Raw genomic sequence first — 16,821 nt, forward strand, 5'->3', positions numbered from 1 at the left:
GGGTTCAAGTCCCAGCTGCTCCACTTTGCATGCATCTCCTCACTAATTTACTGGAGAGGCAGCAGATGGTAGCTGAAGTGCTTGGGTCCCTGGCTGACGTTCCTGGCTCCTGGTTTCAGCTTGGGCCAGCCCTGGCAATTACCAGTATTTGGAGAGTGAATGAATAGGTGGAAGATTTCTCTTTCAAGTATGATAAAACATTGTGAAACACAGAGAATGATGGGGTGGGTGTCACAGCACAGCATGTTAGGCCTGTCACTTGGGACTCTTATATCCCGCCCAGGAGCAGCTGGAATCAAGCCCAGCTCCACTTCTAATCCAGGCTCCTGCTCCTGTGTCATGGGGGGCAGCGGACAACGGCCCTGTATTTGGGTTCTGCCCCAAGAGGGAGACCCTGATGGAGTTCTTGGCTTCCGCCCTAGCGCTGGTTACTGAAGCGTTCAAGGGCTAATCAGCAAACGAAAGACCTCTCCCTCTCTCTGTGTCACTGTCTAAATAAAGAAATAAATCTTTCTGGGGTGAGGGGAGGAAGAAAAAAATTGCATTTCTCTAGTTTTCAGCAGTCATTTCCATCAACCTAGATTAATTAATTAATCAATCATTAATTAATGGTTACAAAGCCAGATGAGCTATTAGTTTCAATTAGTAAGTCTATAGGGTACCACAAGGAGTAGAGAACTAGAATATCAAACTGTTTCTTCATAAAACTGAAAAAAGCATTAAATGCATTTGCGTTGTACGTGCCTAATGCAGTTGTTGAATGTGGATCTGGTGTCACTCTGCTATATCAGCCACAACACCTTGAGCTCAACAGTAAGTCCAAGGTGAACAGCGCAAAATTGCAACAATAAAAAAAGTAGTAGATTTCTATGATTCTTCTCCTTCTGAACAGAAAATAGGAACAGTTTTGAACTACCCAAGACCTGCTCCAGACACACACAACCTTCAAGGCAACATAAAAGCAATGGGGCTGAAGTCTGCCTTCTGTCCTCTGAGGTCAAGGCATGTTCCATTGAGTTCCTTCTGATTTTTTGTTTTCTAAAACAACATAAGGATCTTCCAATGATCACTAGTTTAATAATCACATATATTGAAATTACCACAGTGACTAAGCAGAGAAAATTAAAAAATGAAATTTCTACCCTCAAAATAAAAATTGAGGCAGGTGTTCACTCTGTGGTTAAATGCTAGTTAAGATACCATCAACTGACAAGCGCCAGGACTATGGGGCAAATCCTCTCAGGCTAGATTACAGTACCACCTGGAAACTCAAGATCTGGGGCTGGAAGTGGGCCTGCGAAGGAAACTATAGGCACGCCTCTGATGGGGGGCAGCTGCCACAGGTGAGCATGAGAGCCAGGACCGGGGTGGGCTTTGCTGGACAGGTGGTAGCATCTACTGGAGTAAATGGGGGCTGGGGTGGGCTGAGTTAGGCTGCAGTGCCCACTGGTGTGTAAAAAAGCTGAGTGGGATGCGGGACAGACCAGACCAATCTGCTGCACACACCGCATGTGCAGGAACCAGAGATGGGGGATATTGGGGTCGCACTTACTAGGCTGCTGTTCCCACTGGTGTGTGTGAGGGCCAAGCGTGTGGTGGGCAGGGTTAGGCTGGGCTGCAGCATCCATATGGTTTGCATATCAGATGAGGATGGGGACAAAACTGACTCAGCAACTGTAACTACCAGTGTATGTGTGTGTAATGGATTGGGCCAGACCTCACACTGGCTGCCACACACAGGAGTCAGGTGTGGGTTTACCTCAAGGGAGGTAGCTTTGTTTTTCTTAAGATTTATTTATTTTTATTGCAAAGTCAGATATACAGAGAGGAGGAGAGACAGAGTGGAAGATCTTTTGTCCGATGGTTCACTTCCCAAGTGGCTGCAACGGCTGGAACTGAGCCAATCCGAAGCCAGGAGTCAGGAGCTCCTCCAGGTCTCCCTTGCGGATACATGGTTCCAAGGCTTTGGGCCGTCCTCCACTGCTTTCCCAGGCCACAAGCAGGGAGCTGGATGGGAAGCAGGGCCGCCGGGATTAGAACCGGCGACCATATAGGATCCTGGTGCGTGCAAGGGGATAACTACTATGCTATTGCACTGAGTCCTCAAGGGAAGTTTCTTTGGGGACCCCCAACTGAAACACTGGACTCAAAACTCCAACCATGGGGGAAAATCACAGGATCTGTCTGACCATTGAGTACATGTGTCAGAACTGGGTCTCCTTGGTTGCTGAAGCCTAAGCAGTGGCCAGCATGCCCAGATGCACATGGGGGACATGCAAGATCACTGAGACCTACAGAGGACATGCAGTGCCATGGCAGAGGATGCAGGGCAGAACAAATTGCCCAATTCTCCCGGCCAAGCTTTGACAGCAAGTATCTGGGTGAGCAGTTTCTTAGGTGGGCTATCTCAGCCAATGGATCTTGGAAGGATTTTCTCAACTTTGGAATAACAAAACCAAAAGCATCTTGGAGTATTGAAACCACTGAATCAGTACCCTCGGAACATGTTCCACATTAGGGACCCTGGGGTGATACTGGGTGTTCGTCCCCGTCTCAGGGTACAGACATGGTTAGGTTGCGGGAGTGGTCCTCACCCCTTCCCTACCAACTTCCCTCAGATACAAGAAGAAAGATAAATTGGAAGCGATTATTTCATCCACTTTCCCCATTCCTCAATCCTTCCCACTCTAATTAACGGTCCACATGGGCATGTATCCATCTCAACTATGTAAAAATCACTACTAATAAATTTAGTATTATTTTTTAGATGTCCATGTTCCCCATCGGGACGCCTGGGCTCCACATCTAGCTCTGGTCCTGACTCTACCTTCTGGCTAATGCAGACCCTAGGCGGCAGTTGCGATGCTCCCAAGAACGAGGTTCCCGCCATCCACGCGGGAGACTCAGCTTGGGTTCCTAGATCGCAGCTTTAGCACTGGTCCACGCCTGACCCTTACAGGCAGTAAGTCAGCAAATGGACCGATGTCTATCTCTCAAATAAATAAGAAATTTTTAAAGTTTTTTTTTTTATCGGAAAGGCAGATTTACAGAGGAGAGACAGAAGGATCTTCTGCCCCCTGGTTCATTCCCCAAGTGGCTGCAATGGAAAAAGCTCAGCTGATCCAAAACCAGGAGCCAAGAGCTTCTTCTGGGTCTCCCACATGGGTGCAGGGTGCCAAGGCTTTGGGCTGTCCTTGACTGCTTTCCCAGGCCACAAGCAGGGAGCTGGATGGGAGAGGAACCAGCGCCCATATGGGATCTGTGGTGTATAAAGTGAGGATTTAGCCACTGAGCCATTGTGCAGGGCTTCTAAATTAAAAAAAAAAAAAAAAATTAAAATTGAAATATCCCAAGGCCAGCACTGTGGTGCAGCACATAGAGCTGCCGCCTGCAACGCCGGGATCCCGTATGACTGCCCGTTTGAATCCTGAATGCTTTGTTTGCATTCCACCTCCCTGCTAATGTGCCTGAGAAAACACTGGAAGATGACCTGACTGCTTGGGACCTGAGACAAGTTCCTGACTTTGGACCTGCCCAGCTCTACCTGCTGTGACCATCTGAGGAGTGAACTAGATGGAGACCTTCCCCTCTCTGTTTCTCTGTAACTATCTTTCAAATAAATAGCTAAAAAAAAAAAGGGGGGGGGGAGCGGTAAGAAAAGCTTCATTAATACTCCCTCTGATGCAATCAGACTTCCGAATCGCAGGAATGCAGAGCTGTTCTTACTGATGGCAAGAGCTATTGCTCTCCGAGAGGCCCGGGGTATACTCTTGCACTTTCAAGCTTGGGGGTGAAAGCAAATGATGACGTACAACTTAGATTTTTGATAGACGATTTTAATTCATTTGTCTATCTTCCTTTGAGAAAAACGTGTACTTTTTTTTTTCTATAACAAGTCAAACACATTTTCTGTTGTTTGAAGAGCCTTGAAATCTCTTTCTATATTTGTAAGGCAGAGCTTCCCCTAACCCAAAACATACACACATGGGGGGAGGAGAGAGAGAGAGACAGAGACCCTCCCGCTGTTGGTTTACAACCCAAAAGTCCATGATGGAGAAGGCGGGGCCAGGCCAGACAGGGCCCAGGAGCTCCTCCCAGCCGGCCTGCGGGGAGGCAGCGGCCCCCAGAGAGCTGGATGAGGCAGTGCAGGCAGGACTTAATCCCAGGCACTGGACAGCCCGGCCCACTCCGGCTAACTGGAAAGCTGCATCACCTTCCAATCTTGTGAGAATGCCAACAGGCCTGAGAGGGTCTGGGCTGTCTCTGGCCCTCAGCCCTCAGGGCAGCTGCTAACGGGGCCTCAGGGACACTCAGACATAACCTGACACAGGTGGGTGCTCTCCAACAGCCTCCGCCAAAAGCTTCTAAAAGGAGATAACATTCCAGAGCCTCAGCAGGGCTTCTGATCCCCGGCCTATTTTGTGATTTTTTTTTTTTTTAATTACTTGGTTGCAAACCCCAGCATAACACCAATCAGAGCAATCTTCAGGACTGTCTTTTGTGCTGACAATTTATTGGGGCATAAAATCTCAAGTCTTTTGTATTGTGATCAAACAATGGATTTCAATAAATACTTTAAAAATTATGTGAAACATTAACGAATAAGCATGTTTAAAAAGAGTTTATAAGAGAATCCTTTGGGATTAGTGATATTCATTGCTGTCCCTGAAAATAAATATTTCATGTCCCAAGAAAGATACCTCTCCCTAAGCAGGAGGGGAAAAAAGCCTAATAAAAATAAAGCTAAGCTCATGGCACACTCACAATATTCTTTTAGGGGAGAAAAATGCCAAGATGAAGACGTACAAAGGCATCAGACAAGAATGATGTGTTATTAAGTTGGTCCTAGAATCTGGGAGACAATTCAGGGAGAAACAAGAGCTGGCAAACTTCAGAAAAACTTCAGATGGAAAAGATTACTTACGAAGAAAACCAACGAAAACCCCAACAGACTTTCACTTTTAGGCTTTCAAAAACGTCTTCTTTCCATATCAGTCCAACCTCCACTTCAAGATCCAACCAGACATCATAAAAACTGAGTTGGCAGTCAGACCAGCTGGCTGGGCTCCCTGTTGTCCTCCTGGACGCTTGCCAAGCCAACGCGGTAAGACGTGCAGCGGAAGGAGCCCGAGGGAAGGAGGTGGCACCTCTCTGCCATCCCGCACGGCCCTGGCTGCCCTTGGCTGGGCAGCGGCTCAGGACCTGCGCACGCCCTTGAGCCCCATGACGGCGAAGGTGGCGGCCGTCAGCTTTTCGTAGACCAGGAACATGAGGGCCGCCGTGAGGACCGTGTGCAGCAGTTTGGCTTCCAGGCCTTTGTAGAGTCCCAACAGCCCAAATCGCCTGCAAGGACAGACAGGATTGTAAAGGCGAAAGCTTTTCTCTAGGAAAGCCAGCTCCTGCGTCCAAGCACGGAACACCCGACCTGATGGCTACTTCCCAAAGCAAGCAATGCGGGCTGTGCACTCCAACATACAGAGCATTCATTTTAAAAGGTATCCGGGGACGGATAAAAGTTAGGCATGAGTCATCTGCACTATCTTTTTATCCCCCAAGAATTAGCAGAAAATTGACAAAATCCCACTGAGAAGACACAGGCCCCAAACTCTCCTAAGGACATGTTAGTGCCAGAATCTGAGATATTAAAACTTTTCAACTTTAATGATTTCCCAATGTGGTCATTTCAGTTTAACAGTGGTAAGAGAACTGCCAAACGTATTTGATCATCTTTAACCTTAAAAGAACCTGAGAAAAGTGCCAGCACGACGTGGTGCATGAAGCTGCCTGCAATGTCAGCTTCCCCATGAGAAAATCAGTTCAGACCTCATCTGCCCCACTTCTGACCGAGCTCCCTGCTAATGTGGCTGGCAAAGCAACACAAGACGGGCCCAGCGCTTGTGTCTCTGCACTCGCATGGGACTGGGGTAGGAGCTCCAGGCTCCTGGCTTCAGCCTGGCCCAGCTCTGGCTGATGCTACCATCTGAGGAGTGAGTGAGTAGATGGACAATCTCTCCTCTGTCTCTCTGTAACTCTGCCATACAAACAAATAAATCTATCTTTAAAAAAAAAAGCCACATCCACAACTACGAAAAGAAACGAAAGCTTTCTGATTCTGACACTTTTTTCTTAAATAAAAAAAGCTAGGTTTTTTTTTTCTTTTTTAAGATTATTTATTTGCAAATCAGTTACTGAGGAGGAAGAGTGAGAGGGAGAGAGCCAGAGAGAGCCCTTGCACCCACTGATTCACTCCTAAAAGAGCTAATCCAAAGCAAGGAGCTTCTCCCAGGTCTCCTATGTGGGTGCAGGGGCCACCGGCTTTCCAGACATTTGACACTCTAGCCTGGATTTCTTTATCTTTTCTTATTATTTTTTAAAATCCATTTATTTTTACTGCAAAGAGGAAGATCTTCCATCCAATGATTCACTCCCAAAGTGGCCACAATGGCCAGAGCTGAGCCCATCTGAACCCAGGAGCCAGGAGCCTCTTCCAGGTCTCCTATGTGGGTACAGGGTCCCAAGGCTTTGGACTGTCCTCAACTACTTTCCCAGGTTACAAGCAGAGAGCTGGTTGGGATTTGGAGCTGCCAGGACACGAACTAGTGCTCAAATGGGATCCCGATGAGGTCTAGATGAGGACTTCAGCTGCTAGGCTACCTTGCCGGGCCCTAGTCCTGGATTTCTTAAATTCAGTACAATATCCCACTCAAAAGACTAATCCCAGAGATTTTGGCTCACAAAGTTTGGGATGAGGACTAGAATTTGCCTCTCTAGGGGCTGGTGCCTTGGTGTGGCCTGCGGTGCCAGTTGGAGTCCCAGCTGCCCCACTGCTGCTCCAGCGCCTCACTAACACATCCCGAAAAGCAGTGGAGGATGGCCCAAAAGAGCTTGCCCATGGGGGAATCTGGAAGAAGCTCCTGGCTGAGGGCTTTTGTCTGGTCCTTCTCTCTTTCTCCTTTTCTCTGTCTGACTCTGCTCTTCAAATAAATAAACCTTAAAAAAAAAAAAGAATTTGCATTTGCAAAAATCTTCCAGGTGATGTGGATGATGATGCCGGCTTGGGGTCAGCCCTTAGAGCATCCACTCCCCTGCGCTGGGAGACCAATGCTTTGGGTGAGACTGAGCTCCGAAGAAATGAGCTCTCCCTCCAAAGCTACTTGTTCAGAGTTAATCTCACATCTAAGTCCATCAGCAGCTCCAGGTTTATAAACAGCATGCAGGGGGCTGATGCAGTGGCTCAACAGCCTAGCCCTCCACCTGCAAGCACTGGCATCCCATATAGGTGCTGGTTTCTGTCCCGACTGTGCCATTTCCCATCCAGCTCCCTGCTTGTGGCCTGGGAAAGCAGTAAAGGATGGCTCAAGCCCTTGGGCCCTTGCATCCACGTGGGAGACCCAGAGGAAACATCTGGATCCTGGCTTCAGATCAACTCAGCATTGGCTGTCGCAGCCATTTAGGAAGTGAACCAGTGGATGGAAGATCTTTCTTTTTGTCTCTCCTTTTCTCTGCCTTTCCAATAAAAACAAATAAACCTTTTATTTAAACAAAACACAGCCTGCAGATTGGGGCATCAGTCAAGTGCTCCTTTAAAACTATGCACCACACTATGCATTTGAGAACGGATTAGGAGAGGAAGTTCCCATTCCCTGACAAAGTTGAGTTTAGGTTAACCCAAGAAATTCCACTTCAGTGCTTCTCACAGTGAGGTCCACCCACATCTGAAGCACCAGGTTTGCGTGGAAATGTAGATCACTGAAGGGGAGCAAGAAATTGCACTTGTTTTAAGATTTATTTATTTTTATTGGAAAGCCATATGTACAGAGAGGAGGAGAGACAGGGAGGAAGAGTTCCCGTCTGCTGACTCACTCCCTAGGTGGGTGCATGGCCAGACCTGGGCCAGGCCAAAGCCAGCAACCTGCAGCTTCCCTCACCTGAGTCTTCCACGTGGGCACAGGGGCCCAAACACTTCCACTGCTTTGCCTGAGCCACTAGTGAGGCGTTGGATTGGAAGTGGAGGACCTGCTTGAATCAGTGCCAGGGAATGCCAGTGTTGCATATGGCGGTTTACCAGATATGCCACAATGCCAGTCCCAGCATAACTCCCAGGTCTTACAGCTGCATGCGGGTAGTGGCCACCCTACCGGACAGTACAGATACGTCCATCATTGCAGAACATTCCAACAGGCAGCACAGAAGCTCTGCATCTACCAGTTTTGAACATCTGGTCTGCCTCTGTTGGACAAGCTCCCCTCTTTCTCTAAATCTGTTCAGAGATCAGCACAGTGGGAATGTGACACCCCTCTTGTGTGTCCACTGACACGCAGACACATCTCTGCACTGTAGATCTTCACAGTTGATGCGACTTTCCAAACCTTCTGACGACTACATCTTTATAAGCTCTCTCAGTGCTGGCAAAAACAGAGACTGGTATCATTTTTCTTGGGCCACAATTTGGCCATGCCTACTTTTCAAAGTTATAAAACTTCAAGCTTTGCTATGTTCAGACTCTTTGGTCAGGTAACTTCACATATAGGAACCTTCTCTGCTGTAAGCCCTCAGGTGAGCAGAGCTAAATGTACAGGCTGCTTATTCAGCAATGTCTGCAAAGGCACAAACATGGGAACAACCTAAACACCCAGCAGCAAGTACAGCGGCAAACGAATCTGGGCATGTTATGCAACAAACACCTACAACCACTGTGCTGATGGATCATGCCTCCAGACCAGGGACACGGCTGGCACCTGCAGGACCACCCTCACTCCTCCCCACGATCATCCTCGCTGTCCACCCTGACCACGGGGAACCACTGATCTGCTTTCTGACCCTCAAGGTTAGTTGGTATTTCCTGGAATTTTACACTACAGCAATCACCTTGTTTGCTTCCTGCTTGTCTCACTTCTTTCACTCAGTGTAATTACTGAGATTCTTCCATGCTGTTGCATGTATCAGAATTTTTTAAAAAATTTTTATTTGAAAGGCAGAGCTACAAAGAGGAGACAGATTTTCCATCTGCCAGTTCACTCCACTAATGGCTGAAACAGTCATGGCTGTGCCAGGCTGAAGGTAGGAGCCTGGAGCTTCTTCCGATCTCCCACATGTGTGCAGGACTTTCCTAGGCCACAGCAATGAGCTGGATGGGAAGTGGAGCAGCCAGGACCCAAACTGACACCCAAAAGGGATGCTGGAACCATAGACAGAAGCTTAACCTTCTACACCATAGTGCTGACCCCCCCAGTAATTCTTCCTTTTTTTTTTAAGAATAATTTTCTATTTGTATGAAATAATGCAACTTCTCTGTCTGCCCACCCAATGATGGAGATTTGGGTTGTCTCCAGTTTTTGATTGTTGGAAAAATTTCTAACGTGTTTCTACTCATTAAGCTCCTGCTTTTCAGGACATGGCTGCCTGTGTGCAGAAGGAACCAGAGCAGAGACCAGCGTGGCATGCACCGTGGGCATCGTGGAACTGGCAGGCATGACTGCATGGGAGCGCACTGGAGTCTTTTCAGAACAGAAAGGTGCCCATCTCACCAGGCTGGTCCCTCCCCACTGGATCCCACTTTGCCAGGCCTTTTCCTCCTTAGCACAGGTTTGGGCTGTGGGGCACAGCTGAGCCAAGCTTCCTGCCTCCTTGTAGGACTTCTCTGCTCCCAAAAGCACAGCACTGCAGAGTGTGACGGAGCGACGGACAAAACCATCTCATTCTCCAGCAGAATGGCTGCGTCCTAGGAGGCACTGCTTCTCTGTTGAAGGAAAATGCCAAACACTTTCCAAAGCAGTGGTACTGCTTACATTCCCGCCGGGAGCCCAGGAAAGGTCTGGCGGCCCCCAGCCTTGCCAGCAGTCCATATGATAAGTGTTTCCTTTTTGTCTTACACAAACTTTTTGTCTGATTTTATTTTTTTATCTCATGCTGCTACAATCGGAAGAGGATTTGACTCCCCAAACTCATGCAGACATTTAAACCCTGAAGTCTTTGTGTTAAGGGCTAATGGCTTGATGGTTAATGGATTAGGGAGAAAGCATTTACAGGTGGGCTCCACGAAAGAGCTGCATTAGGCTGCCGGGAGCAGGGCCCTGGGATTGAATGTCGATGGCTTGCTCAGGGTGAGCCCATGCGGAGGGCAGAGGAGAGAGCAGGCTCCCCAGCCAGCTCAGCTCCCCAACTCTCCCAGTTGTACTGTCCCTGCAGCTCTCAGCCACTCTATGAGACTCCTAAAGCAACAGGAACGCCAGCGGGGATTGTCTTCGGTCGGGAATATCTAAAATCATCAGCTGAAAACAAAACTTACTCATTTGTAAGTTAGCACCTTTGGATGAAGTCATGAAAAGCTAATACACATTGTTCTATATGTATAATAGACTTATTTTCAAAGTGCCCTATATTAGAATAAAGTTATACATAGCAGCCTATACTTTCAAGATAGTCGGCTTACTTGACTGGTCTAGATGTCCGTTCCTGGACATGGAAGAGGGCATTCACAAAGGCTCTGCCCACCTCACAGAGCTGGCCAATCGAGGACAGCACCCAGGCCTGGGACTGGACGCACCAAACGTCAGACTGGACCAGTCTGCTGTACATACTGGCAAGCATGGGAACCAGGATGGGGGCAGGCCTGGTGGGGGTTATTGCGGGTCACTCCAACTAGGTTGCAGTTCCCACTGGTTTATGTGAGGGCCAAGAGTGTGCTGGGCTGAATCAGGTTGGACTGCAACACCAATTGGTCCCAGTGGAAGACAGGGCTGGAAACAGAGAACTGACCCAGCAATTGCAACCACCAGTTGATTGGGGCGATGGACAGTACCAGGCCCCGTACTTGCAAGTACACACAAGAACCTGGTCTGGGTTCACCTCAAAGTTTCTTTAGGGATCCCCACAATCGAACTGCTGGACTCAGATCGTTAACCATGAAAAGACAGAGGACAGAACAAATCAATCAACTACCCCAACCATATGTTGGCAGTGAAAAACAGGGCAAATGAAGACTCTAAGATGGACTATGTCAATCAGAGGATTCCTTGGCGACCTCATTGTCCTTGGAATGGCGAGATTGGCAGCAATTCATAGCTGTGAACTATCAAAACCACTTGAGCAAGACCCTCGGAGCATGCCCCACATCAGGGACCTGGGGTGGGTGGGAGACTGGGTGGGACTTTTCCCTTTACTTCCCCCTTTACCCCAGATATAGGTAAATAAAATGTGGAAATGATAGTCTTACCCATTTTCCTGTAGTCCTTGAACCTTTGTGCCCTAATTAACTATGTACAGATTGTCAAAAATAAAATGAAAAAAAAAAAAAAGGACACCACCCAGGATTGGTTGCTCAGGCAGCACCTCCTGCTGCCACCTTCAACATCAGGACGGTCCTCACTGCTCTTCCTCTCCCTGCCCTCACTGCACCCACTCCCCATCCCTGTCCACGACCACCCTGCTCTGCAAATGTTATCTTCCTAAGACAGGACACAGAACCGTCGGTGGAGGAATCCCTCAGGCACACCAGTCTCTGTACCAGATTTGGGAAGATTCCCCTTCTTAAGTTCTCTCCATCCACGCCTAAGAACAGGGTCCATGCACATCTCCCCAAACGTCGCCGTGCTGTGCCACACCCCGAGGATGCCAGTGCCCAGGGACCACTCCCTGGCTGGCACCCCCGCTGCCCGAGGGCTCCCAGAGCTCACCTCACTCGCTGGTGAAGCAGGCAGAGCACGTTCCGCAGGCTCCCCAGCATTCTGTTGTCAGGGTTTAGCCTGTGACGTCCAAACTGTCGAAGGAGGAATAAAAAGCGATCAGTCAGTGCTGCTTCCTTACAGTCCATCTGAAGAGGAAATTAGGTCAGACTAACACTGATTTACAGCAAATAATCAAAAATCCAATTAACATCACAGAATCATTCCCTACTTTTCAACTAAATATGAAGTATTGAGCAGAAATAAATAAAAACACACGCTTTCAATGTTCTGAGCATGAGAATCTTGATTTTACACAGAATTATGGGGTAAATTTTACCTGTTAAAAAATTCCCAGCATGCTGATATAGAATTTTTTTTAAAAGAGCTGTATTCACTGGGGCCAGTGTTGTAGCATGGAGGGTTAAGCTGCACTTTGCAATGCTGGTATCCCAGAGTGCTGGTTTGGATTTTGGCTGCTCCATTACTGATCTAGTTCCCTGCTAATGTGTCTAGCAAAGCAGCAGAAGATGGCACCTAAGTGGGAGACTCAGGTGAAATTCCAGGTTCCTAGTTTCCATCTGGCCTGTCCCTGGTTATTTCAACTGTTGGGAGTAAACCAGCAGATAAAAGATCCCTTTGTCCTGCTGTCTTTCATAGCATTGGATTTATTTATTTGAAAGGCAGGAGTGACAGGAAGAGTGGGAGGGTCACCTTCCTCTGTCTTCGCAGGCACATTAGCAGGAAACTGGATTGGAAGCAAAGGAGCTGGGATGTGGGCTAGCACTCCGCTATGGAACGCTATGGAATGCTGGCGCTGACAAGTGGAGGCTTAACCCACCATGCCTCTCTGTCACGGCTGAGTCCTGGCACTCCTTTGATTCTGAACTTGAGCAGACTCCTCAGAGGACCCACCCGCAGCCCCACGACCAGGCACGCTCTGTGGCTCTCACTGCATGCTGTTCACGCTGCCTTCGCTCCTCTCTTGCCGTCTGATTGACCTGGTCCCACTGCTTCCCACTAGCTCCCTGACGGCAGGGATTGGGACTGCCTCCTGCCCAGCTCTTCACGCTGAGTGCGTTCTTAGTGTAAGTAGCTGAATGGACAAAGAACTGAACAAATGAAAACACAGAAACAAGAAAGTGCTGTGGAAAGGCGAATCACCATGCGTCCTGAGTGCAGTGAAGGCACTAACCCGCGGCCGCGTCAGGGCACCATGTGATTGGCGCGAAGAGGGGGGGCAGACCAACGCTTCCCGCGGGTAATTAAAGAACCTCCCTCTGGGGCCGTGACGTGGTAGAGTGGGTAAAGCTGCTAACAGCTAGGTCACATCTATGCACCAATACCTGTCCTGGTTGCTACACTTCTTCTTTTCAACGTTAATTTATTTTTATTGGAAAGGCAGATCAGATTTATGGAAAGGAGAGACAGAAAGATCTTCTGTCTTTCGGTTCTCTCCCCAGATGATCATAATGGCTGGAGCTGAGTCAACTGGTAGCCAGAAGGCAGGAGCTTCTTCCAGTTCTCTCATGTGGGCGCAGGGTCCCAAGGCTTTGGGCTGTCCTCTGCTTTCCCAGGCCACAGGCAGGGAGCTGGATGGGAAGTGGTGTTGCCGGGATTAGAACCGGTGCCCATATGGGATCCCGGCTCTTGCAAGGTGATGATTTAGCCATTGAGCCATCATGCCAGGCCTGTCCGCTTCTGACCCAGTTCCCTGTTAACGGTCTCAGAAAAGGCGGCCCAAGTACCAGGGACCCTGATACCCACACGGGAGACCTGGAAGAAGCTCCTGACTCCTGGCTTCAGCCCAGCCCAGCCCGGCCATTGCAGCCACTGGGAAGTGAACCAAAGTATGAAAGATCCCTCTACCTCTCTACAACTTTTTCAAATAATTAAATAAATCTAAATAAAAAAAAAATTCAGCTCTGTAGAAATGTTCAATAAAATCAACTCTGGGAGATGCACATCAAAAAGAAAAAGAAAGAAAAAAAAAAGCCTTCTTCTCATAGGGCTTTTCTATCTACCTAGGAAACTGCCAATACACGCGTCATTCCAAGCCCAACAGGAAACCAACTGGAAGGCAGCCTGGGGCACAGAACAGCGAGCACACGGATCTGTGGTAGAAGGGGTGTGCTCTGGCATCCGAAATGCCTCGTGACTCTTTTTTTAAACTCCAATTCAGACAGAAGCCAGACTGCTGCTCGGCTGCAGGCAGGCAGGGGCCCAGCACTCACCCTCAGGATCGACTGCACCGTCTGCAAGGGGTAGGTGACTGTGGTGGCAATCGCTTTGGCCACTGCACCGATGATGAACACGTCCAGGGAAGAAAGCTGGGGAGCAAAGGAAGAAGGAAGTGCGTCAACATCAGGACAGCGCCATGGGTCACCGCTTGGCTGCCTCCACACCCAGGGATTACCTTCGTCCGCTTCTTTAAAAGCTGCCGTTTCAGCCCTTCATAGAACATGAACTGGATGGCGGGATTGAAGACCAGCAGCAAGGAGGGAAATGTACCGTTCCACAGAGCCAAGATGCCTTCATCCCGAATGATCTGGTGGAAAGCATCTAAGCAAGAAACCGGGGACTTCTGAAAAGCGTGACAATGATCCCCCAATGGCATGCGAGCCTGGTGACAACGATCCCCAGTGGGACCAGTCCCCCAATGGCGTGTGAGCCTGTCCCAGGTTCTGAGGACAGGGGTTCCTTCCCACACTGACATTTCGGGGCAAGGTCAGCAGCAAATGCTTTAATAAGAACCAGACACGAGAGTGCCCATGTTACTGAGAGACCAACCGCAATCACTGCGAATATCAAGCTTCCCAGGTACAAGCACCACCAGAGACTCATGCTACATAGAACTGAAACACTCTGTCTCCCAAAGAAGTCTAGTGCAAAAGATGAGACGGGTTCCTGGGGGCCATCACACAGCATATGACCACTGTTATTACATAAACAGAGGCGTGGGACAGGGAGACCTGGCAAGGTGGTGCTGCTAAAAACCAGAAGCCCAAAGAGATCCCACGCCAATCTGGTCTCTTTATCCCAAGATGACATCAGAGAATATAAAAAGCAAGTTGATCGTTCTTTGATATCATTCACTCTGTCCTACCTACACCCGTGGGAGAAGTACACTCTTCTAATCCCTCATCGTGGGCTTGCTTATGTGATGCGCTTTGACCAGCAGGCAAGAGGCAAACAGGCACTTGAGGTATGCTTCTACAACTGCGTGTGTCCTCTTGCACCTCTGCCAGTGCCAAGGCAAGCATATGCTCAGGCTGGTCCTGGACAGAAGCTGTCGTTACACATGGTGCCAGGACCATCAGGCTCAGGTCATCCTAGATGAGTCAAATTCACAATGTGTCAATCCATAGACACATAAGGAATAGCAGGCAAAGCCACTGCTCGTCATGTTGGCATCCCACCCATGTGGATGTCGGATCAAGTACTGGCTGCTCCACTTCTGATCCAGCTCCTTATTAATGTGCCCGGGAAAGAAGCAGCAGAGGGCTCCTGCCCCCATGGGGTAGATCTGGATGAAGCTCCTGGCTTTGGACCAGCCCTGACCTGGCCATTGCATTCATCCAGGATATGAACTAGCAGATGGAAGATCTTCCCTCTCTCTCTCTCTAATTCTGACTTTGAAATAAATAAATATATTTTTTAAAAAGTGCATACTGAAGTGCTGAGGTTTGAGGCCACCTGCAATATGGGTTTTTCATGGCATCAGATCCCAGGTACAAAGAGGGGCATTGCCAAGAGATGCTCACCAGCAGTGCCTTTGTAGTTGGTTGGAACAATGTCTTCATTCCTAAACTTTGCCCCTTGCAACTTCAGTCTGGTGTTTACCACCCAAAGTGGAGTTGTTAGCAATACATTCACCACACCTTTAAAAAGAAAAAGGGAAAGCAGCATGTAAGCCTTTCACCTTTGCATATGCGACATTCCACTCCTGCTCTTGTTACTGATGTCAGGTTGTGTGTCCCTCTGTGCTGCAGTCCAACACAAGCCACTATGATCAGAAGCAACTGGGAAGTCTTGTCGACAGCACAACAGCCAGCAGTAGCAGCCCTTCACACAACCAGTGATGTGCGTCCTCACTCGTGTGGCAGGAGGCAGTAGACCAGCGTTTGCTCATTGTCTGTAGCACTCAGGGAGCACTTTTGGTGATTTTAAATAACAGCTTTAGGTTGGGGGTTGTGGTGTGGTGATAGCATGCTAAGTGCACGACCTTACCATAAAGATCCAATCTACCATCTAACATCAATGGGGATGGGCTGGGCACAGGGATGATGGGAGAGAGTAGCGGCTAGTCAGAGAGGGACTAGAAGCTCACAGTTCCTCCTTGCTAAGAGAATTAGGAGAGGCAGGCGGCAGGCAGTGGTTATAAGATGCCATGGAACACCTCCAACAGCTTTGCAAGCATCACGATCTTTACGGGCTCAAGATCTGGGCACCCCAAGGTTGCCTAGCAGGTAAAGACACTGTCCGCAGCACCAACATCCCAGATGGGCACTGGTTCCTGTCCGGGCTACTCACTTCCAATCCAGCTCGCTGCTCATGCTCTGGGAATAACACTGGCAGGTGGCCCGAGTGGGCTTGTACCCTTGCCACCCACATGGGAGACCAGGAAAAAGCTCTTAGCTCCTGACTGTCACAATATTATGGCCATCTGTGAACGATCCAGTGGACTCAAGATCTCTCTGTGCCACTCCCTCTGACTTTTAAATAAAAATAAATAAATAAATAAACCTTTAAGGCCCAGTGTGGTAGCCTAGCAGCTACAAGTCCTCGCCTTGCACACACCAGGATCCCATGTGGGTGCCAGTTCGTGCCCCGGTGGCCCTGCTTCCCACCCAGCTCCTGGCTGTGGCCTGGGAAAGCAGTGGAGGATGGCCCAAAGCCTTGAGACCCTGCACCTGCATGGGAGACCCAGAAGAGGCTCTGGACTCTTGGCTGCCGATCGGCTCAGTTCCAGCCATTGCGTCTGCTTGGGGAATGAATCAATGGATGGAAGCTCTTCCTCTCTAAATATCTAAACTTCCAAGTCATAAATAAATTAATTAATTAAATTAAAAAGAAACCTTTAAGAAAAAAAATTAGAGACCCCTGGAGATGATGCATGCCAAACAATGCTTTACCCCAAGGTTTCTTTATTTGCTTA

General features: G+C 48.7%; 1 protein-coding gene across 1 annotated transcript in view; it reads right to left on the reverse strand.

The window, feature by feature from the left end:
- Positions 1 to 4,492: 4,492 nt before the first annotated feature.
- Positions 4,493 to 16,821, reverse strand: part of SLC25A17 (solute carrier family 25 member 17) — a 36,506-nt gene continuing 24,177 nt past the window's right edge. The window contains exons 5-9 of the mRNA XM_040986585.1: positions 15,428 to 15,544; positions 14,080 to 14,225; positions 13,898 to 13,993; positions 11,676 to 11,758; positions 4,493 to 5,343 (exon numbers count right to left, since the gene is read on the reverse strand). Of these exons, the coding sequence (XP_040842519.1) occupies positions 5,196 to 5,343; positions 11,676 to 11,758; positions 13,898 to 13,993; positions 14,080 to 14,225; positions 15,428 to 15,544 (590 nt within the window). The 3' untranslated portion in view covers positions 4,493 to 5,195. The remainder of the gene's footprint in view (positions 5,344 to 11,675; positions 11,759 to 13,897; positions 13,994 to 14,079; positions 14,226 to 15,427; positions 15,545 to 16,821) is intronic.

Source organism: Ochotona curzoniae, unplaced genomic scaffold, assembly GCF_017591425.1.
Source record: "Ochotona curzoniae isolate NIBS_2020 unplaced genomic scaffold, NIBS_Ocur_1.0 contig_1014, whole genome shotgun sequence".
NCBI classification, from domain to species: domain Eukaryota; kingdom Metazoa; phylum Chordata; class Mammalia; order Lagomorpha; family Ochotonidae; genus Ochotona; species Ochotona curzoniae.